This window comes from Lolium perenne, chromosome 4, assembly GCF_019359855.2.
Source record: "Lolium perenne isolate Kyuss_39 chromosome 4, Kyuss_2.0, whole genome shotgun sequence".
In the NCBI taxonomy this organism is placed as follows: domain Eukaryota; kingdom Viridiplantae; phylum Streptophyta; class Magnoliopsida; order Poales; family Poaceae; genus Lolium; species Lolium perenne.
Genome location: NC_067247.2, coordinates 387,984,187 through 388,005,372, shown reverse-complemented (window position 1 = coordinate 388,005,372; position 21,186 = coordinate 387,984,187). Strand labels below are relative to the sequence as shown.

At 37.2% G+C, this 21,186-nt stretch overlaps 1 protein-coding gene across 2 annotated transcripts in view; it reads left to right on the top strand.

The window, feature by feature from the left end:
- Positions 1-21,186, top strand: part of LOC127297340 (callose synthase 9) — a 29,010-nt gene that overhangs the window by 6,265 nt on the left and 1,559 nt on the right. Inside the window, exons 11-48 of one of the 2 annotated variants that reach the window (XM_051327650.2) lie at positions 37-113; positions 190-265; positions 1,139-1,255; positions 2,015-2,117; positions 2,228-2,351; positions 3,736-3,913; positions 4,022-4,074; positions 4,155-4,215; positions 4,298-4,379; positions 4,848-4,897; positions 6,009-6,095; positions 6,624-6,709; positions 6,783-6,807; positions 7,702-7,796; positions 7,879-7,960; positions 8,067-8,236; positions 8,333-8,453; positions 9,377-9,474; positions 9,585-9,675; positions 9,769-9,929; positions 11,952-12,061; positions 13,749-13,883; positions 13,984-14,052; positions 14,142-14,316; positions 14,482-14,596; positions 14,926-15,045; positions 15,356-15,471; positions 15,566-15,649; positions 15,735-15,847; positions 16,593-16,645; positions 17,552-17,728; positions 18,186-18,233; positions 18,554-18,712; positions 19,131-19,244; positions 19,359-19,447; positions 19,532-19,690; positions 19,786-19,888; positions 20,696-20,815. In XM_051327650.2, coding sequence (XP_051183610.1) covers positions 37-113; positions 190-265; positions 1,139-1,255; positions 2,015-2,117; positions 2,228-2,351; positions 3,736-3,913; positions 4,022-4,074; positions 4,155-4,215; positions 4,298-4,379; positions 4,848-4,897; positions 6,009-6,095; positions 6,624-6,709; positions 6,783-6,807; positions 7,702-7,796; positions 7,879-7,960; positions 8,067-8,236; positions 8,333-8,453; positions 9,377-9,474; positions 9,585-9,675; positions 9,769-9,929; positions 11,952-12,061; positions 13,749-13,883; positions 13,984-14,052; positions 14,142-14,316; positions 14,482-14,596; positions 14,926-15,045; positions 15,356-15,471; positions 15,566-15,649; positions 15,735-15,847; positions 16,593-16,645; positions 17,552-17,728; positions 18,186-18,233; positions 18,554-18,712; positions 19,131-19,244; positions 19,359-19,447; positions 19,532-19,690; positions 19,786-19,888; positions 20,696-20,815 — 3,996 coding nt within the window. The remainder of the gene's footprint in view (positions 1-36; positions 114-189; positions 266-1,138; positions 1,256-2,014; positions 2,118-2,227; positions 2,352-3,735; positions 3,914-4,021; positions 4,075-4,154; positions 4,216-4,297; positions 4,380-4,847; positions 4,898-6,008; positions 6,096-6,623; positions 6,710-6,782; positions 6,808-7,701; positions 7,797-7,878; positions 7,961-8,066; positions 8,237-8,332; positions 8,454-9,376; positions 9,475-9,584; positions 9,676-9,768; positions 9,930-11,951; positions 12,062-13,748; positions 13,884-13,983; positions 14,053-14,141; positions 14,317-14,481; positions 14,597-14,925; positions 15,046-15,355; positions 15,472-15,565; positions 15,650-15,734; positions 15,848-16,592; positions 16,646-17,551; positions 17,729-18,185; positions 18,234-18,553; positions 18,713-19,130; positions 19,245-19,358; positions 19,448-19,531; positions 19,691-19,785; positions 19,889-20,695; positions 20,816-21,186) is intronic. The other variant, XM_051327651.2, reaches the window with a different exon arrangement.

Here is a 21,186-nt window from a genome sequence, read left to right as displayed (position 1 = left end):
TCCTGGATGGTTAACTGAATGGTGGTTTTGCTGCAGGAAGCAGCTAACAATAACAATGGGCGGGCAGCACATTCTGCATGGAGAAACTACGATGATTTCAACGAGTTTTTCTGGTAGGTGGATTAACTGAGCTCTCTGATTTTGTTCTTCGGTTGCTATTTTTTATATACTGTTGCTTCTCCTTTTCAGGTCTTTGAAATGTTTTCAGTTGGGTTGGCCATGGAAACTGAGCAGTCCATTTTTCTCGAAGCCTACTAGGAAGGAGGTTTGTTTTTATTAATTGTATTCTTGACTGTATGTATCTTGCAGTAGATGGAACAAAATGAATATGTGCATATGTTATGGGTTCCTTACCTTTTTCCGCTTGAAGGGTTTGTTAGTATGATCTGCGCCTCTTGACTGTCAGGAGCAAGGATACTGTTTATCTTCCTTCCTGACTTGGTTGCTCTATTATCTGCACGTTTAAGCACTGCCACTCATGAAGGGCTTCTAGAGTTTATCACAGACTAGGGCATTGGGAAATCTCTTCTTGCCAGCTTTTCACTGTGCTTGGCATGGGCAGTCGAGGACAGTCATGGTGGCTGCTCTGGTGCTGTTGCTCCTTCGCTATTCTCAGCGATGGCAGCTCTCACTTTGCACAATGCGGTTCAGTGTCAAGCAGAACAGTTAAAAATCAAAGATCTTGTGTTGTGGTGTGCTTGATGAGGAGTGCTGTCTTTTATTCACTGGCATGCCGTTGATTCGGTGACGAGTTGAGTAGCCGTGATTGTGTGCAATGAATAGGGATTTGGACTTATCATTGTTCAGCTTTGAAATATATTCCCATTTCATGTTCTAGATGTGCCATAGCATACTGTAGGAATTATCAATGTAAACCCTGAACTTGCCAAACAACTTTTCAAGCTACACAACAAACACTTGCGGTCATATGAACCAAGAAGGCGAAAAGCAGGCAAATTGGATTACCTGGGCTTTGCCTAAGCATGCCCTAATATTGGAATCTACGAATTTAGTTCCTAAATGTTTTTGCCTTTTTATCATAGTCCAGTTACACGTCACCATCTATGATGAATAGTTTGGTATTAATGTGAATGGTTCTTTACTTTTCATAAACAAGTGTCACATGTTCCTTTTACAGGGTTTGCTCCATCGGCCGCATCATTATGGAAAGACATCTTTTGTGGAACACAGAACTTTTCTCCATCTTTACCACAGCTTTCACCGCCTTTGGATGTTCCTAATTATGATGTTTCAGGTAAATTTAAAATTTTACAATGGCTGCAGTATCCTGCTTTAGGTGCAGCATAAATGCCCACCTTTTTTTTTTTACTTTTGTGTTCTGATATCTTAGATTTGTTCTATTCATTTGCTAAGAGGTGCTAGAAGCAAAACATTGAATTTTCTAATTAAAGGCCTGTGTCTCGGGGATTTATATTTTGAGGGTTATTATAAGGGATAGTCCTGATATAATGTGAATCAGAAGTATACAACCGTTCTTTGTTGCGGTTAGTTGAATATTTTAATTTACGCAAAAAAGTTCACATGCTGTTTCTAGAAAACTTCTATATTTTCTCAAAGCTTGGCATATATAATTGGATCATTAATATCTATAATAATATGTTGGCTAATAGTTTAAAGGTGATGTGGCTTAATGAGGATGCTGTGCATCAGAAGTCAGTTCTAGAGCGAAGAATGATTTAGCCATATGGATATTTTGCAGAATCTTACTTTCTAATGGTAGCACAATAATATTTGATGAATTCTCTTCATATGCTACATTGACATGAACACTGGCATTATGGTACCATGTTATCAATCTGTATTTTTCAGGTGTGGATTTATCCATATACAAGTTTAGGAATTTAAATAATACCCTGGTGCTCAGTAGGAGAGATGCAGAACTTTTTTTTTCTTGCTCTTGTTTTTCATGGTATTTCCTTGAGGACCATTTTATGTTTTCTATTGTCATTGTAACGTTTTTATTGTGCCTGTGGTTCTATTTATGTGCATGCAGGGACTTACTATCATTGCTTTCAACAAAGGTAGTTTTAAGACAAAGACTGTATTGGAACTTCTTAGCTTGGGCCCAACTTATGTCGTAATGAAATTCATTGAGAGTTAGTACAAAAAAACCTTTTCTTTGTAATCATTAGCGTGGTTGTTTGCATACTATCCCTTGTGGCTGATTAATTGCTTCTGTTGTTTTTGTTTTTCTTTGTTGAGGAAGGTGTATTGGACATTCTAATGATGTATGGTGCATATTCAACATCTCGTCGATCTGCCATTACCAGAGTGATCTGGCGATTCTGTTGGTTTACCATGGCTTCATTGGTCATCTGTTACCTATATATGTAAGTTTTGATGCCTACACATAGTAATAATAGAGAACTGTGTTATTTGTTTAATCGCCCAATGATAATTTTAGGATCCTGTTATCTGGTAGCGACTTCATCAAATATGTTGAAACTGAAAGGTTTTATTGTTACCACAATTGTCCTTATAGATAGCTCAGATGAGTACTGGAATTCATGGAACATTTCAATCCTGACACTCAATTAGTTATTGTTTGTCCCTTGACTGTTGGAGAAGAGATTATATGACCAGTCAAATTTTGGTTTGTGCCCTTGATGTAACAATGTTCTGTTGAAATATGACCAGTTCTCAAGCCCTGAGCAACAACCGCTTCTATTGTATAAACGCCTAAAATTTGGCTTGTAAGGGCTTCTTCGATCCAAAGAAATTATGCAGCGATTTTAGAGGGTTTTTATTCCTTACTTCCCTTCACTATAGAGTTTGTTTGTTTTGTACAATTGAAAACCATAGAAATATTTTCCTTTGGGCTACTTTGAGTTCGATTTCAGTGGAATATTCTAGGGAATCCAACCTCGTGGATTTTTTTCTTTGTTTCTATGACAACTAAGGAAAACATCCAATTCTTGAAGGAAGTTCCTGCGTTTTTTTCCTTTTGTGCAATCAAATAACTTCAGTTTCACATTCCTGGGTTTTCATCGTCTAGGATTCAACATGCTATGGCATACAATTCCTACGATTTTTCTATTCCTGTGTTTTTGTAATCCTGCTAGTCAAACAGGACTTACAAACTCTCCAGCCAGAGGACTCGTGGTTCTCTATTAATCACGTGGGATATCTAAAATCTAAGTTGTTTAGAGTATAAGGATAAGGTGATTGTATATAGATACCAATATAAATATGAGGTTGGCACCTAATTGGAATGTTTGGTGTAGCTTTACTTGGCTTATATGTCCTTTGAAGCTTGCCATCCTGTAAGCTGCCTTCTAATACTTTCCCTTTGGTGGTGTTGGTTAAGTGTAACATCATAGTAAGTATAATAAGATAGGTAGAACAAGGCATTACATGATTGCTTGAAAAAGCTAGTAGGTGTTGGCTCAAGAACATGTCTGTGGTTCCAGGATGAATGTACTAAATTGATATGTGGACCAGAACCTCAGTTTGGTTTTGTAGGTGAAATATATTGCATTGGCATCCGAGCTTTCTTGTGAGTTTTATTTTGACAACTCTACTTTTGAAGGAGTTTCTTACATACTTCATTGTCTTTGCATTCATGAGCACAATCTTCACCAAAGCTTTGTGCCCAAGAGTATGAATATGTTTCTTTAGTTGGTATCAATATTTTGTCGAAGTATGTATCCGAGATGTTCCTCTTGGTGTTTACACCATTTCGGTATAAGTTATAATAGTTTGATCATTTCTCAGCAAGGCACTTCAAGATGGAGCGCAGTCTGCACCTTTCAAGATATATGTTGTTGTAATCAGTGCATATGCGGGTTTCAAGATAATTGTCAGCCTTCTCATGAGTGTTCCTTGTTGCCGTGGTGTTACCAATGCTTGCTACAGCTGGTCTTTTATACGCCTTATTCAGTGGATGCATCAGGTCTTGCCCTTCTGCGCTTTTTGACTTCCTAAAAGCTGCCTTTCTTTAGAAATATTTGTGATGCAATATATTCTGCTAACGGTGTCTGACATTTTTTTTATGTTGAAGGAGCACAATTACGTTGGAAGAGGCATGCATGAAAGGCCTCTAGACTATATCAAGTAAATCTGATCTAACTTTGAACTCCTTGATTCTGCTGGCATATTGGAAGCACACATCACTAACTTGGTTTACTGTGCAGATATGTGGCTTTCTGGCTTGTTATTCTTGCAGCAAAATTTTCATTTACCTATTTTCTCCAGGAAAGTTCAGTTCATGTGTTTTCCCTTTGTTCTCCCACTCACATGCATCAATTTGTCTTTCAAAGTGGCTTTTGTTATGCAGATTCAACCTCTTGTAGAACCAACACAACTGATCATCAGTTTCAGAGACTTGCAGTATCAATGGCATGACTTTTTCTCAAAGAGTACGTATACCCTTTCTCCATCATTGTGCTTTCCTTTTAAGTACCTATTGATTCTTATAGTTCACTTCTGTATTTCTATGAGTACTGCGACTGTGTCATAAAACAAGAAGTGTCACAAGAGAACTAAGCTGAGTCGTTTGGTAGAAGCTGCTGCGAACAGCTTCTTAGCCCCTGTTATTGTATAGTTAGAAATATTTGTTCTTGAGAAGTGTATATCTTCTAATTATTAGTCCTTAAGATTAAATCTTTTTCTTTAATCTTTATGCTGCAATCCAGTACCTTGTTTTGGAGTAAAGCTTGAAATTGGCCTCTAATTTATTCCATTGATATCCCTTAATCCCAGTGAGATGCGCTAAGCTGTGTTCTTCGATGCACAGAACTTGTATACAGTACAATTTTTAATATTATGAAAGTGAGATTGTAGGCTGTGCTATTAATTTTTAATGTTGGTTGTTGGGATGCGTGCAGATAACCATAATGCCTTCACAATTCTTTCTTTATGGGCTCCAGTGGTCTCAGTAAGTTGCATCCCCTCTCCCACTCATTGAGCTTTCTGGTATGGTATATAATGAGCGGCACCACATAATCATTATCAACGTTCATCTAAAACATGCAACATCATAAGGTTTCTTTAGAAGTATAATTGACTACCTTTCCAGTGTGATTTTGGGGGGCTTATTAACACCGAGAAATAAACAGACCCTGTCCAAGATCTGAGCCTTGAGCATAATGAGCTCAATAGTTAGGTAGAAATACGTGGATACAGCTTTTTCAGTGAGATAATACACGGATACACCTTTTTAGTGAGATAATACATGAATAAACTATGTCCTTAATATCCAGCAAGAGGATATTTGTATTACTTACATAGCTTCTATGGAAGACAGATGAGTATGTAGATGATAAGTAACAGACATGCATAAGATAAGGCATTGGAATTTGGAACCCCAAAGAGCGCTAACTTGTCAGTTTGTTAACCCACATGGACAGATTGGGTACATCATGCCCATAGCTTGTGCTTCCAATGCTTATGATCCTTGTCTACAGTGCATGTCATAATGAATTTTGATTTGCATGCTGTAGACTGAGAATTCTCCAGGTGAATAGATGAATTTCCTCATACAATGACCAACTGATGAGTTGTGTAAACATAATGTCAGAACCTGAACGGAATATGCTTTATCCTGGCCATATGATAAGCTGATAAAATTTGTCGCAGTACTTATCTTATGTTGTAATTTTGACATGCTGGTTATTAGTTCACTGAGAGATTACAGACTGTAAATTTGGTTTTTGTGGTGAATTTTGATCTTGCTGAATTACCATATGCAACTTTGATAATTGAGATCAGATTCCTGGTAGACTAAGGCTGTGTTTGGCACTGCGGTGGATTATCCTAACCCCGCTCGTCCGACCCGCTTTTGCCTACCTCTGTGGTTAATTTTCTACAGCGGATTATATAATAACAAGCACAGTTCAGCCCGCAAACTGAGGCCAAACGTGCCTATGCTTATTTCATCAGCTTGCTGCTGCTCTTGTTTCTGTTGGGCTTATTGTTTCTGTAGGTAGCTGCTTCATATGTGCATTAACAGTTTAACACATATTTATAAGAAGAATATATTTTTGCAGATTTATCTTTTGGACATCCATGTATTTTACACCATCATGTCTGCTATTGTCGGATTCCTCCTTGGTGCACGTGAACGACTGGGAGAGGTTAGTTCTTTAACTGTAGTTTTGTGATATTGTCATGCGATTGTTTTCCTCTAAGTTGCTTCTTGCGGATCAGTTGGTAAGTAAACAGAAGCAATGTGTGGGTGTGGGAATACTACCACCCCAAACGTTAATATAGAAGATGAGGGTGGTTTGGCTATCCTACCAACTGTTGTGCTGGCCAACTGAGCTCGGGATGTCAGGAGGCTTCTCATTAGTCATTACTGTGTAGTTAGTTAATGTAAGGCGCACTTGTTTATGTACACACTCATAAGTAGTGTATGTAATACAGTTCACCTATAAACTACCTCTGTTCCTTAATGTAAGAAGATTTGGCAAACTAAATTTGTTTGCCAAAACGTTTTATATTATGGAACGGAGGTAGTATATAAGTATATTATACTCCAGTTTGGGTTGGATGTATTAACATTTGGTTGCCCACGAGCACATGGTTCATGCTTTGATTTTTTTTCCCTAGCTCTCCATCTATTAATGGCTGATGCTTTGAGTATGTTTGGTTTCCTTTTTCAGATTAGGTCTGTTGAAGCAGTTCACCGATTCTTTGAGAAGTTTCCTGAAGCATTCATGGATAAACTTCATGTTCCTGTTCCAAAAAGGTTTTCAATGTTCTTATAGTTATTTTCCACAATTCATTTCAATGCACCTAAACTGGTTTTCATGATCGTACAGGAAACAACTGCTATCATCTGGTCAGGTATGTGTCCTTTTGGTATCAGTACTTCACAGCCTGTTACTTTATAGTTTGGCTTTCTGTAGGCGGAGCCCTGGATGCATGTTGCTTTTTACTGATCTGAAGTTGCTTCATTTAGTACCTTGTAGAGTCTGGAAATTTGTTCTGTAAAGAGCTCCGACCATAAGATATTAAGAAACTTATAAACATATCATGGAAGTATCTTTATAATGAATATGACATTCAGTTTTCTCGTAGCTACTCCAAAATTTTGTGCATGTATGTGGTTGAAGTTACAAAAAGTGTCTGCTACGGAATGAAATGATGAAAGCGATACTATTCTTTTGTCAGCTATACTATTTTTTTCTCTTGTTGGCTCCTTCGATAAGCATGACCTTCAGACTTGAATATTGTGGTTCCCCGAAATGAATATATTTTGCAGAACAATCGTTTTCAGTTAAAAGATGTAATTAAATAGATAGGCAATCCTTCTACTGTCCTCTGAGTCATTACTAAGTCCAAATCCTCCTCCATTTCTGCACATATCTGCTTAGTAGAGCTTGTTGACTATCACCTCCTTTGATGCCCACCTGTAGCGTCATTTGGATATCTGTTGTTATTTTTCTTTTAATTTGGTGTTGTCATGTCTGTTCTAATTTTCTATGTAGCCATGCTTGGTTTCATCATTGTTCTTCGATTCCTGCCTTGCATTTGGAGTCATATTACTTCCTCAATGTATTTGAGCTCCTATTTGCAGCGACAGTTATGCCTTTTTTTTGCAGTCTGTATTGCTATCGCTCGCTTAAACAAGTAGTAATACAAGTTCCTTTTGTGCGTAGATTATATATATACCTTGTTTTCTTTCAGTTCTTTATTGTTACTTTCAATAAGTTGACATGATAAACACCAATTTACCAGCTTCCAGAGTTAAATAAGTTTGACGCATCTAGATTCGCTCCTTTCTGGAATGAAATTGTGAGGAATTTGCGGGAAGAGGATTACATTAACAACACGTAAGCAGAATTAAAAGTGTGTTATTGATTCGTTGAAGCCATAGCTGGATACAGTGTACCTCATGTTTTGGCCCTTTTGCAGCGAACTGGAGTTACTCTTGATGCCCAAGAATAAAGGTGGTCTTCCAATTGTGCAGTGGCCTCTTTTCTTGCTTGCTAGCAAGGTTGAAAATCAAAATCATGTTTTTTTTTAAAAGTATTCCCTTGCATATTTCCACATGATACATCTGTTCTTTGTCTCTTTGGTGATTAATTGCCCTTTCATTGCAGGTTTTCTTGGCGAAAGATATTGCAGTTGATTGCAAAGACTCACAAGACTCACAAGATGAACTCTGGCTAAGGATTTCAAAGGACGAATACATGCAATATGCTGTCGAGGAGTGCTTTCATACCATTTATCATATCCTGACCTCTATACTAGATAAAGAAGGCCATCTCTGGTATTGTTTTTATGAAATAATATTATTCATGTTCATCTTGCCTCTTTCCACCTTTTATGGTTCAATAGATTTATGATCAAAAACTATAATTATTAGGGTGCAAAGGATTTATGGTGGTATTCGAGAAAGCATTGCAAAGAAGAATATCCAGAGTGATATCCATTTCAGCAAATTGCCTAATGTCATTGCCAAGCTCGTTGCTGTAGCAGGAATACTGGTATATATGTTATAATTTAGTTTGAATATGTCAATACACTACTATGGTTTATGCGTGCCTTTTCACTTCACGTGCGCATAGGCCACATTTGCTGCTAGATCACCTTACACATGACCTATCTGTACAACATGCTAGAACTCGATTCTCTTCAGAGACCTACCTATACAATGTGCTAAAACTTGATTCTCTTTAGGAACCTTGTATTTTGTAGCCAGATCCCTATCTATTCAAGCCAGATCCATGGTACTGTAAAAGCTTTCTGGAAATTTTTAGCATTCCCTACACCATTTTGGTCTGCCCCTGCGGCTGCCTGCGCTAGATATATTTCCCTTATATATAAAATATGCTTTCTTATCAACATGCCTCTTAATAGCATGTCTATTTATCATATCCTGACACATGCAGTAAAGAAAGCTATTAATAATTCATGAACACGTACAGAAAGTAGTTATCTATCACATGGATTATAAACTGGAGTGTGCTTCTGTTTTCGTGTATTCAACTCTTTTTCGGTGCTCTTGCTCTCTAGGACTAGACCTAGAATTTGAGTTTGTTAAGGAGTGTTATATGTCTATACAAATGGAAGCTGGTGTTGGTTCATCCATATGCATGTTTCGTTTTTTTTGTCTTGATAAAAGATCTCTAAATAAGAATCACAAACGTACCAACCGAAACGCTCCTATTGTTGTGTTGCTGCTCATCACAAGTTTCACATGGTGAAATCACTACTATTACCAGGGTTAAGATTAAGTTGAGGTGGATTGTCTGTTTTTGTTCAAGGGATGTGACAGCTTTGGTTAAAATAGTCAAAGACTTTTTCTAGCATGGGATTTCAACATTTTAATCCATGCTCCTAAAATCTAGTCTGTGTTGTTTGGTGTTTAGACTACTGTTTATATGATTGTTAAAATGATGTTTTGCAGAAAGAAGCAGAGTCTGCTGATATGAAGAAGGGGGCAGTTAATGCAATTCAGGACCTATATGAAGTTGTTCATCACGAAGTGCTATCTGTTGATATGAGGTCTGCCATTTTGTTTATAATCTGTTCTGCTTATTCTTATAGTCAGATCTGTATGCCGATGTATCATTTGATTTATTTCATGTCTGATTCCTTGTGCATATGAATGTTAGTGGCAACATTGATGATTGGAGTCAGATAAATAGAGCAAGAGCCGAAGGCCGCCTCTTCAGTAATCTCAAGTGGCCAAATGATCCTGGATTGGTATTGTCTTATGTTCTTGTTGAGTTATATTTTCATGTTATCTTGCATCTCTCATAACCATTATTTAATCTATCTTGATGTAATGGGATACAGAAGGACCTCATCAAACGATTGCATTCACTTCTGACCATCAAGGAATCAGCTGCGAATGTTCCTAAAAACCTGGAAGCCTGCCGGAGACTGGAGTTCTTCACGAACTCTCTGTTCATGCGAATGCCTCTTGCAAGGCCTGTTTCAGAAATGCTTTCCTTTAGGTGAGGCTTCCTTAGTTATTTTCTGCTTGTTCCATTAATTTTGGAGTTGTTGATATTATTTTACTATCAGTACTGCACCTATATTCTACTGGGTGCATGTTCTAAGTTCCAACGATAGTGATAGCTGCAACTTTTTTTTCGCCTTTTAAACTTGAATATGGTTCATTTTGCTGTGAAAATATTTCCCATAACTTAGTAAGAAACAACTGATTGTCTCTAGAAGCTGGTTAATACCAATTTCCCTTTGATTTACAGCATTTTCTATAGCTTACATTGCCCGTAAGTTGTTTATTTGCAAAAAGATAATGACATCTCGGTTGATAAGTATTGCCCAGTTGATGCAAATCTTGTGGTGAAATCGAGGAGTCTGACATGTCCTGCTCCCATAATTAAACATGAACAAGTTGATTTTCACTCACACTGACCAGTACTGTACTTGGTTTGTAGAAACTGAGCACATGCGGTAGTTATCAGTTTCCTTTTGCCCCTGTTACGGGCAGCACCACTATTAATGTGAACATTATCGTGGATTGCAGCAGTAGCTCATGTGACCATAGCTTTGGGAACTCCAATTGAATAAAAATAAGAGTCATGTTATGCGATAAGGCTTTATGTCCGTGCTGTGAGAGTTTGTGGCCTTTTCCCCCACAGCCTCAAGCTCTTTATCTTAAACCTGCTTCTCTACTTAATGACAAGATGTCCATTCAGCTAAAAAAAACAAGATGTCCAACGTTTTTTTGTTGCATGTAATCTAAAAAGTAGTAAAGAAGATCAAGTTCCTACTATGTAGCTGTTAAACTTGAGGTTAGTTTCTATTTGTTATGGCGTTTCCCATGTATATGATGGGCTGGCGCATACTATTTGACATTACTCCCTCCAGTCCTATGAAAGCATTGTTATAAGATCAGGGTAGAGTCAAACTTTTGAATTTCTGACTATTAATTTCTTTTACAAATATTTTGGTTGGATACTTGAAAGTAACACCTGAATATGTCTCGAATAGTACTTTCACTGTATACTTCATCCGTGTCAGTTCATGCCTCATGTTTGAGGTTCAAGTTCGACTATCATTTGACTAATGAAATGTGTGACATGTGCCATAGAATTTATATTATTGAATTCATATTCAATTTTTCCATAGATTTTTTAAGGCTCATGATTCATATATTATTTAATATCACTTCAGTACGAGTTATAATTCAATGTTTTTGATGGTTTGATTAAGATGTACATGAATATTCACTTAGTATCAGTATTGTAATATAATAACTGCATTATATGTGCTTCTTTACCCAAATTATGCATTGTTATGTTATATTTAGTGAAGCTGTATATCTCTAGTTTTGTTCTCAATATTTTTACACCAATTTCTGGATCTACGTACCCGTTCATAGCGGTCAAAATAATGGACCAAATATTGCCATATCAGCTAATTATCTGTGAAACTGAATTTTGGAATGATACATTGAATGGGTATCGGTAAGCCGTCTAGGCAGCAATATCTGGAGCAGATATACTTATATACACTAATGTGCTCACACTGTCTACAAGTCTCCACCGAGGTTTCTTTAAAACCTGCTGATGAGTGATGACACATATGAGTATCTTACAGTTGCAGTGATACTTGAGTGTTAGAAGATTCTTGTTGTCTGTCAGCTTTGCAGATATCTATTTGTCTATGAATTGGTATAACAATCAGTTTGTAACTAGGTTACACAAACATGCATCTTGATATGTATTAGCCAGGATGTTTGGCAAAAAAAAAAAAGTTTTGATGGAGGCCTGGGTAGTGGACAGTGAAGTATATATATTGAGGAAAGGCAAAATCAATACAACGATACTAGAACTGAATCCTTCACATTTTCCTTTTTGAGGATTATTATTATGTACTTGCCTTTTTGAGGATTGAGAATTTTTATACTGGAATGATAGTTTCCAGGGAATGTGAGAGGCTCATGTCCTTCAGTTTTTTTCCAGTTCAGTTGTACTATGTGCTTCTAATATTTGCCATTTTATTTGTAGCGTGTTCACTCCATATTACTCAGAGACTGTGCTTTATAGTATCGCTGAACTCCAGAAAAGAAATGAAGATGGTATAAGTACACTATTTTATCTTCAGAAGATATATCCAGGTTTGTTCTTTCTTTCCATTGTGAAATTTACTACTCCTCCGTCCCAAATTAAGTGACTCGGCTTTGTCTAGATACATGCGCACTTAATTTGGGATGGGGGAAGTAACAGTTACGTAAAAGGGGTCAGCTTCGGATGCATAGGTAGGTTTGAGACAGCCCCTTGTTTTCTTCGTCAAACCATGTTCCTTTGAAATCGGAAGAGATCAGTTTCCCTTATCAGCTTGAATATTGCATACACCCATCTGCCATGGCCTCCCTGTTGGAGTGCTACCATCTAAACTAAGCCAACCAGGAAACTGTCCTGCTCCCATCTCGTGGAGGTGATATTTAGTGCTATGTCCACATCATGTACTACCAGGTTCCCAGGCAACCCATGCCCACTAGATGATCTAAATCAGAAACCAATGGCACACATTGTCAGTGGGGGAGTCCTCTGGCCATTTTTACTAAAGCCCCTAAAACTGCCGTTTTATTCATCTATTCTGCAATAGTCATGCAACATTTTGGTTTTGCCCTTTCCAATCCTTAGTTCTCTGAATTTTGAATGTTGAATCTGATCAACACACCTGGTATTGAGCTAAGTAGTAGTACAGCGAATAAATGTGGAATGCACATTTTCCAAAGAATTTAGTTGCAAGAGTACACGAAAAAACATGGAAGTACTAAATTTGTGCACAACAAAAAACTATAAAGAATATTGCTATGTACAAGCAAGAATATGTATGTAGTACTACTTGCATAACACTTACGCAAATCAAAGAGATGTACAGGCAATGTGCTATTTGTCAGACCGTTGCAGTCCTTTACATTATCTGATATTTTGAACGGAAAAATGAAGCAAAAGAATTAGTAGAAATACACATGTGCTACTACTTTGAATGGGTGGCAAGTACAAATCCAAGGAAGCATCATTGGGGGACAACAGGCTACAGCAGATGCGGTTGTCATGGCTGACAGACCTGGGGCGGTCGGGGCATGTTTTGCAGCCAGCAGCCGTGGTTGGGGAAGAGATGGATCCAAGGTGGGGGCAGTAGGTGGTTGCACCAGGGGTCGCAAACTTCCTAAGCGGCAGCAGGCGGGGGCAGTTCAAGAGAGAGGGAGGGGCTGGCCGGCTGGGAAGGGGCAGAACTGTGGAGAGTGAGTCCGAGGAGGGAGGGTGAGAAAAACAGATGCTTTATTTCAGATTGGGGTGTGGAGAGCCACTTGATTCATAGAAAGTGCAGGGTGCTTTTCACTAACGCGCTACATAGGTGGATCGAGTCCCTTCATTTGTATCTGACGGCTAAGAATACATGGGAATCCAGTAGTACACTGTACAGGATGGGGATGTAGCACTAGATATCTTCCATGTCGTGCTAGCTACTCCCTCTGTTCCTATGAATAAGGCGAACATGCTTTCAAAGCCGAATCTTTGGCCAAAAAATTGAGCAACAATATCCTGATTATGTTACAAAAATGACATCATTGGATCCCTATCAAAAAACACTTTCTAATTATATCATTTTTCATCAAATAATCCTCTAATGCTGGACTAATTCTTTGTCGAAGACACATCTTGGAAAGCTCGTGCACCTTATTCTCAGAACGGAGGGAGTAGAAGAGAGGATGCATATTCTGTGTTAACATCGAAGTATGTGTGTTGTCATAATTATTCTTGTATAAATCTGATGTGAACTTTTGTATACAGATGAATGGAAGAACTTCCTTACTCGCATCAACAGGGATGAAAATGCAGCAGAGTCTGAACTTTTTAGCAGTGCAAATGACATACTAGAACTGCGCCTTTGGGCATCTTACCGTGGGCAGACCTTAGCGCGAACAGGTTTGCTGTAATTTGGAACTTATGTTCTTCTCTGTGTACATTCCTTTTGGAAATACTTTTCCTATGTATGTATCCATATTTTGGAACTTTTGCTCTGCAGTTCGTGGTATGATGTATTACAGGAAGGCCCTTATGTTGCAAAGTTATCTGGAGAGAATGCATTCTGAAGGTATTTCTTCTAGCTTCCTTGTGGAACACATAAACTCTGTATTTAACCAAGTGCATGTAACATCCTTTTCTGATGTGTTTCTTTGCTAGACCTCGAATCTGCATTTGATATGGCTGGTCTGGCTGACACACATTTTGAGTACTCCCCTGAAGCACGCGCACAGGCTGATTTGAAGTTTACATACGTGGTAACCTGCCAAATTTATGGATTACAGAAAGGAGAAGGGAAACAAGAAGCTGCCGATATAGCCCTTCTAATGCAAAGGTGCTCTTAGCTTTATAACTTAGAATTATCTCTTCTTTCATAGTACTAAATTAAGCGATGTTCCTGTTCTTAAAATCAGTGATCGAGCTGGTTAGTTTTTTTTTCCCCTTTTGTGTGGATTATATAGTGCTACACCGGTACATCATCTCTAACTTTTTCTCTCAGTAACGAAGCTCTCAGAATTGCTTACATTGATGTTGTCGAGAGCATTAAGAATGGAAAGCCTAGCACTGAGTATTACTCGAAGCTTGTTAAAGCTGACATCCATGGAAAAGACAAGGTTAGTAGTGGCAATTGGCTTTCGATGCCTTTCCTCCTGTCTAATGCTTTATCGAGTTTCTGAAGCACTGTTTTAACTTTTAAGAACAGTCATCTTGGGTTTCAACTGTTCTTTTCCCTTGTCACACCTTTAATGGCTACAGTATGTTAGTTCCTGAAGATTGTTCTGGTCCGTTGAGTGCAGTTCTCATATCCTTATACTTGATGACAATAAACTTATTTATACTGGCACCACTATAGTATCCTGACAGTTGCATTCTTAAGGAAGTCAATATCTTCAACTATAAATTTCAACATGGTTCAGTCTCACCAAATTAATTTCTGTTGCAGGAAATTTATTCAGTTAAGTTGCCTGGCAATCCAAAGCTTGGGGAGGGTAAACCTGAAAACCAAAATCATGCCGTAATATTCACTCGTGGAAATGCTGTACAGACTATTGATATGAATCAGGTACTCATTTATGAAGCTGTGTGCAGTACATCACCTACCGTTTTACATAGAGGCAACTGTTTTGTACTTCTTGTTACCAGACATATTTACTTGCTGCAACTTCTTCACTTTCCAGTGCACAGTTTCTGATGCGTACACACCTAAGTAGTTTCTCATAAAGCTTGCCATCTTTGTCTTTATGAGAAAGGATGATAAGACACATAGTTCATCCCATTATTGATATTGTCACTGTTTCAGGATTTGGCTACCACTGTAAAAAATTCATCATCCGTTTTTATCCATCATTGTTGATTTGATTTTTCTATTGAAGGACAACTATTTTGAGGAGGCACTCAAGATGAGAAACCTGCTTGAGGAGTTCTCTCAAGATCATGGCAAGTTCAAACCTTCAATTCTTGGTGTTAGGGAACATGTCTTCACAGGAAGGTGTTAACTTTTTTCAGTATATTTTGGCTGTGCATTTTCTCGGGTTCACTTCATCTGTAAAATTTCAGTCAAATTAACATTTTCTCTTGTGTAGTGTTTCCTCCTTGGCCTCATTCATGTCGAGTCAGGAAACTAGCTTTGTAACATTAGGACAGCGTGTTCTTTCTAATCCACTAAAGTAAGTGCTTTTACATGATAGTAGTTTCCTATATTACATGAGTTTTCTAGAATTACGTCTTGTTAACATCTTTTGCTTTTTGCAGAGTGAGAATGCATTATGGTCACCCAGATGTTTTTGATAGAATTTTTCATATTACGAGGGGGGGCATCAGTAAGGCATCCCGTATCATCAATATCAGTGAGGATATATTTGCAGGTAAAACTAGATAACTTTTACTACTAGTATTTTCCGAGTACATGTTTAGTATCTTTTACTAATAGTATTTTCGGAGTCATCTTGATGTCACACATGGTTACCTTCTTTACATAATCTGTTTCTCATTTAGGAAGTTGAACACTGGATTAGGTTAGGTTTCAAGTGAATCATTGCATTATTCTGCTCTATCTTTCTGATTACTCATGCTAGCTGATAATTATTCTCTCTACTAGTTACTGTTTGATAAATATTTAATATTTTTATGTTTTTCTACACATTTATATATGATACGTTGTTTTTTGGTCTAGAAATTATTTGAATATCTCCTCATGTTCTGGCTTGAATTGTCATGTTTGTGTAGGAAAACATATAACATTGTTTTTGCTTTATTAGCTGAAAATCTGGTTATTCATGGAAAAGCATTTTGGTGAAATGAGTTGTAAGTAAATAATGATGTGTCGCAAGGTCATTTTGTAATCTAGATATTATCGGCAATGTGTTCCCACATCTGTAAACACCATATTTTATTTGCATTCCACTAGTTTTATAATGTTGGTGTTTTTTTCTCTTGTTTTAGGAGAATTTGATGTCTTTCATATGCCATCAATATGTCCAATTGTTGGTCCTTAATTATTTTACATATCTCCACAGTTTTCTTCTTCGTGCTCGAAGATTTTTTAATACTCTGTACATTAATACCTATGGAGCTGTAGCCTCTTACTGATGCACCATCTATGAATTTCAGGGTTCAACTCGACGTTGCGTCAAGGGAACATAACTCATCATGAGTATATTCAGGTCTAGTTTTTCTTCAACCATATTTAGTTTTTACTGTTAACTGCTGATCTCTAGTTATTTCATTCAATGTAAACATTAAAGGTTGTTAGTTGTCTACGAAGCTTTCTAGAAAAGCTAATATTAGATTTTCTTAGTCATCGCTTCTGTTTCTGTATGTGGGATAAAACTGTGCTACAGGATTTGGTGAGGATAGATTTAATAGAGCCGAATCTAATGGGAAATGCAGATTGGCTCTCGGGTGCCACACACCCCTATAGTTGGAAAAATAAATAAAATATTTAAAAAAGTTCAAAAAAATCAAAAAAAATTGGGAATCAAAGATGACCAGGTATTGTATTTGAAACAAAATATTTCCCTAGGAAATTACTTTTATTGTATCCTGGGTTAAAAAAAGAAACTCGAAACGCCCCATGACCAGATACTATTCACTATATATTTGTCATAATTTTGTCTTTTTTGCCCTGGAGACCATGGAAATCATTTCGTTTCCAAACATATTTTTTACGAGTACAAACTTAATCATCCTTGGTTTTCAGGAAGATTCAAATATTTTTTTGACTTTTTAAAATTACTAATTTTTTTTATTCTATGGGGGTGCGTTGCACCCGAGAGCCAAAAGTCCGCTTCCTGAATCTAATGCGTTATAGTCTTTAGATGGAGACTATGAGACTATATTACAGTTCTGATTAAATTGGAGAAATATGAACTCTTTATCAAAGTCATTCATTGCCAGTATCATCAGGGAAGCAAGCAACACAAGTGTTTCATGCATATATTTACAAATATTTGCACACCCAACTTTATGTATGATGCTCTTAGGCACACATTCCCCATTCTTTATTTAGCTGGCATACACTGCACTGCTGTCTTGTGTACATTGTATTGATGTTTGACATCATTGTCTAGGTTGGGAAAGGAAGAGATGTTGGGCTTAACCAGATTGCACTATTTGAAGGAAAAGTTGCTGGAGGAAACGGTGAACAAGTGCTTAGTCGAGATATATACAGACTTGGACAGCTCTTTGACTTTTTCAGGATGCTATCCTTTTATGTGACAACTATTGGATTCTATTTCTGTACTATGGTAATTCTTTTTCCTAATGCTGTATGTTACATTTATTCTGCCAGCGCTGTTTCCTATTAGCCTGTTCCTAAATAGATGATGTCCTAAGACTAAGATGCGTTCAGTCAAACTCTAACTTTGACTCATATAATTTTGAAAATTATTTAGTTAGACTTGTACTGTTAGATTTGTAATGACACATATGTTCATAATATCACAATTCAATGACTCTTACTGTCCATATTTGCATTTGGCATTGTGTCCATTTCCAAAACGTTATCTATGTAGCAACCAAGGAGATCGTGGCAGTTGCTAGTGGTATTTCATCTATTCATCAAGCTTGATGCTATCTCCTAATCTTCTTATGTTTTATTATTGAGAATGGCATTGATGAAATGTGTATAAAATGTAAATATTGCAATCATTTATTTCTTTCATCCTCAGAGTTTCTGATCTTTATTCATTTATTCTTTTGCAGCTAACTGTACTGACTGTGTACATATTTCTCTATGGAAAAACCTATCTGGTAAGTTTGAATATCCATTCATCTATCTTTTGCTGTATGATCTTCGTGCAAGAATCTCAGACAAGCCTTTTTTTATCATGTCAATCCACTTGTATGTAATTGTCAAACCTTGTTTCTTGATGACTCCATGGCATATTGTTTTTATTGTATGAAATGTATCATTGCTATGCTATTAGCTACTGCTGTTCCAGTTTCTTAGACACCGATACAGTGCATCATTGCTATGCTATTAATTACTTCTATTACTGCTTCCTAGGCATGTACTCCCTCCATGCCATCACCTTTTTTCTGACATGCTTTTTAATGTTATTTATGTTTAGGCTTTATCTGGTGTTGGAGAATCAATTCAAAATAGGGCGGATATTATGCAGAATAAAGCCCTGACCGTGGCTCTGAACACACAATTTCTTTTCCAGATTGGTGTGTTTACTGCTATTCCCATGATTCTAGGTCTCATCTTGGAAGCTGGTGTCTTGACGGTATTTTCTTGAAGAAATCTGGACTTCTGGCTTAACCTAAGAACTTATGCACTACTTCCTATATTCCAAAATAAGTGTTGCAGATTTGTCTAGATTCGTACGTATCTAGACGTGTTTTAGTGTGTAGATACATGTGAGACAAATATGCGGCACTTAATTTCGAACGAAGGGAGTAGTATTTATCGTTGGTTTATTACCGTATCTAGTCTGGAAAAGTATTTTCAATAAAAAGTAAAAGGAACTGTTTATATATAGAACAGCCATGACTTTACATATTCCTTTGGGTTCAAATCTAGCGTCAATAGTTCTGTTGAGATGAGCTTATATTTCTGGTGTTCTAACGTTTGTGCTATTTGTTAGCTTGGTGCATGAATAGCCACTCTTCTTTGTAAAGTCTTATCTGAATGTCTGGTTGCAGGCTTTTGTCAACTTCATTACAATGCAGTTCCAGCTATGTTCTGTGTTTTTCACTTTCTCTCTTGGAACAAGGACTCACTACTTCGGTCGCACAATACTACATGGGGGCGCAAAGGTAAGGCCTTTCTCGAATTAATGTTATCAATTACTTAATTTCTCTGCACAATTTGTTTTGGTGTTGAGAATTTCACACTAATACTAATACTATATATTTCTTATTTATTACCAGTATAGGGCAACTGGTAGGGGTTTCGTGGTGCGGCATATTAAGTTTGCTGAGAATTACCGTCTTTATTCCAGAAGCCATTTCGTGAAAGGGTTTGTTGCCACTTGATGTTACTTTCAAGATTATATGTGCAATCTCAGTATTATCCAGGCCAATATTATTGTTCTTTTTTGTAGGTTGGAGGTTGCACTCTTGTTGGTGATCTTTCTAGCTTATGGGTTTAACGATGGTGGTGCAGTTGGCTATATTTTACTATCCATAAGTAGCTGGTTTATGGCGCTTTCGTGGCTTTTTGCTCCGTATGTTTTCAACCCATCTGGATTTGAATGGCAGAAGTAAGCCACTAAGCATTCTCTGTATGTTTTACTCTCACTTATCACTTTAAAATGCGAGGGTGAAGATAAACTCTGCCTCTCCCTTTCTCTTTTAGGGTTGTTGAGGATTTCAGAGACTGGACAAACTGGCTATTTTACCGGGGTGGTATTGGGGTTAAAGGAGAGGAAAGCTGGGAAGCCTGGTGGGATGAAGAACTGGTAACTGAATCAGTATTTGATTAACCTCTAAAGTCTCAAATGATCTGTCATGTCATCTGTCTGCTGTGTACTTATGTCAAAACCTGGATTTTATTTTAATTACAAGATTGTGTGGACTGTAACCTGATAAGCATACAGAGTTAGTCAAAAACTTAACTTTGTTCTTACAAATACCCTATTATCATGTAGCAGCCTGATGATGTCATGAGGACCTATTGTCATGTGCTGTGAAACCTTTGGTTTATGGTTTTGAGTTCTTACATAGATGTTGAGTCAACAATTTTTGTCTTAAATAAGTTCCTTTTTTTTTTTCTTTTGGCTTCCTTGCTACTATGTCAAATTCTGACTTGTTTACCCTCTTATTTGGAGCTCCTCTACAGCTGTGAGTACTGGTGCTCTCTTCCATCACGTTTATTTTCTTTGAATAAGACTATCTAAGAACCATGAGGCTTATGCTTTTGAATTCGTACATAGATGTTTCAGTAGTCCACCCTTCTAGCCTTTAATAAGCTCACTTTATCTTTCACTTGTTTAATAAGTAATACTATGTCAAATTCTGCCTTTGTTTGCCCTGCTCTGCTTTGGTGCTTTCTTGGACTGTAGTTGAGCTTCCTCAACGCTGGTGCTCTTTTTTCACAATGAATAATACACGGTTGAAGAAAATAATGAACTCCAAGTTTGTTAATCTTTTGTTCTTTATTTGATTTAGAATGCATAATTTATTTGGAATTCTAAGCTCTAAATATTAGCTGCAAATTTTGGCAAGATTGTGTTGAGTATAAATCATTTCCAAACATTTCTTTTCAGGGACATATCCAGACTTTTCGTGGGAGGATACTGGAGACTATACTTAGTTTAAGATTTTTCATTTTCCAGTATGGAGTTGTTTACCATATGGATGCAAGCGAACCAAGTACAGCATTATTGGTACGCTAGTGTTTCAGCACTCATCTGATTGTTTACATGCAATCTAGTGACAATAGAATGTGAAATTTGACGTTCTAAAGTTAAAACACTTTCCAAGACAGACATCATTTCTATATGCTGTTAACTTCCACTCGTACTTTGATCATACATTTAACATTTAATTATTTTCATTTTGCATATCATGTTGAAACTGGTTGGCATTTACATAACCTAATTGTGACCCTGTGAACCTAATTGATCTTTGTTGGGAAAGTTAAGCTTTGCCGTTCGTTTGCTAGTTTTGGTTGTATTAACGGCCTGAAAACATCACTAACACCATGCCTGGCTATATTATTAGCTTGAACGAGATCTTTTCTTTGTTACACTAATGT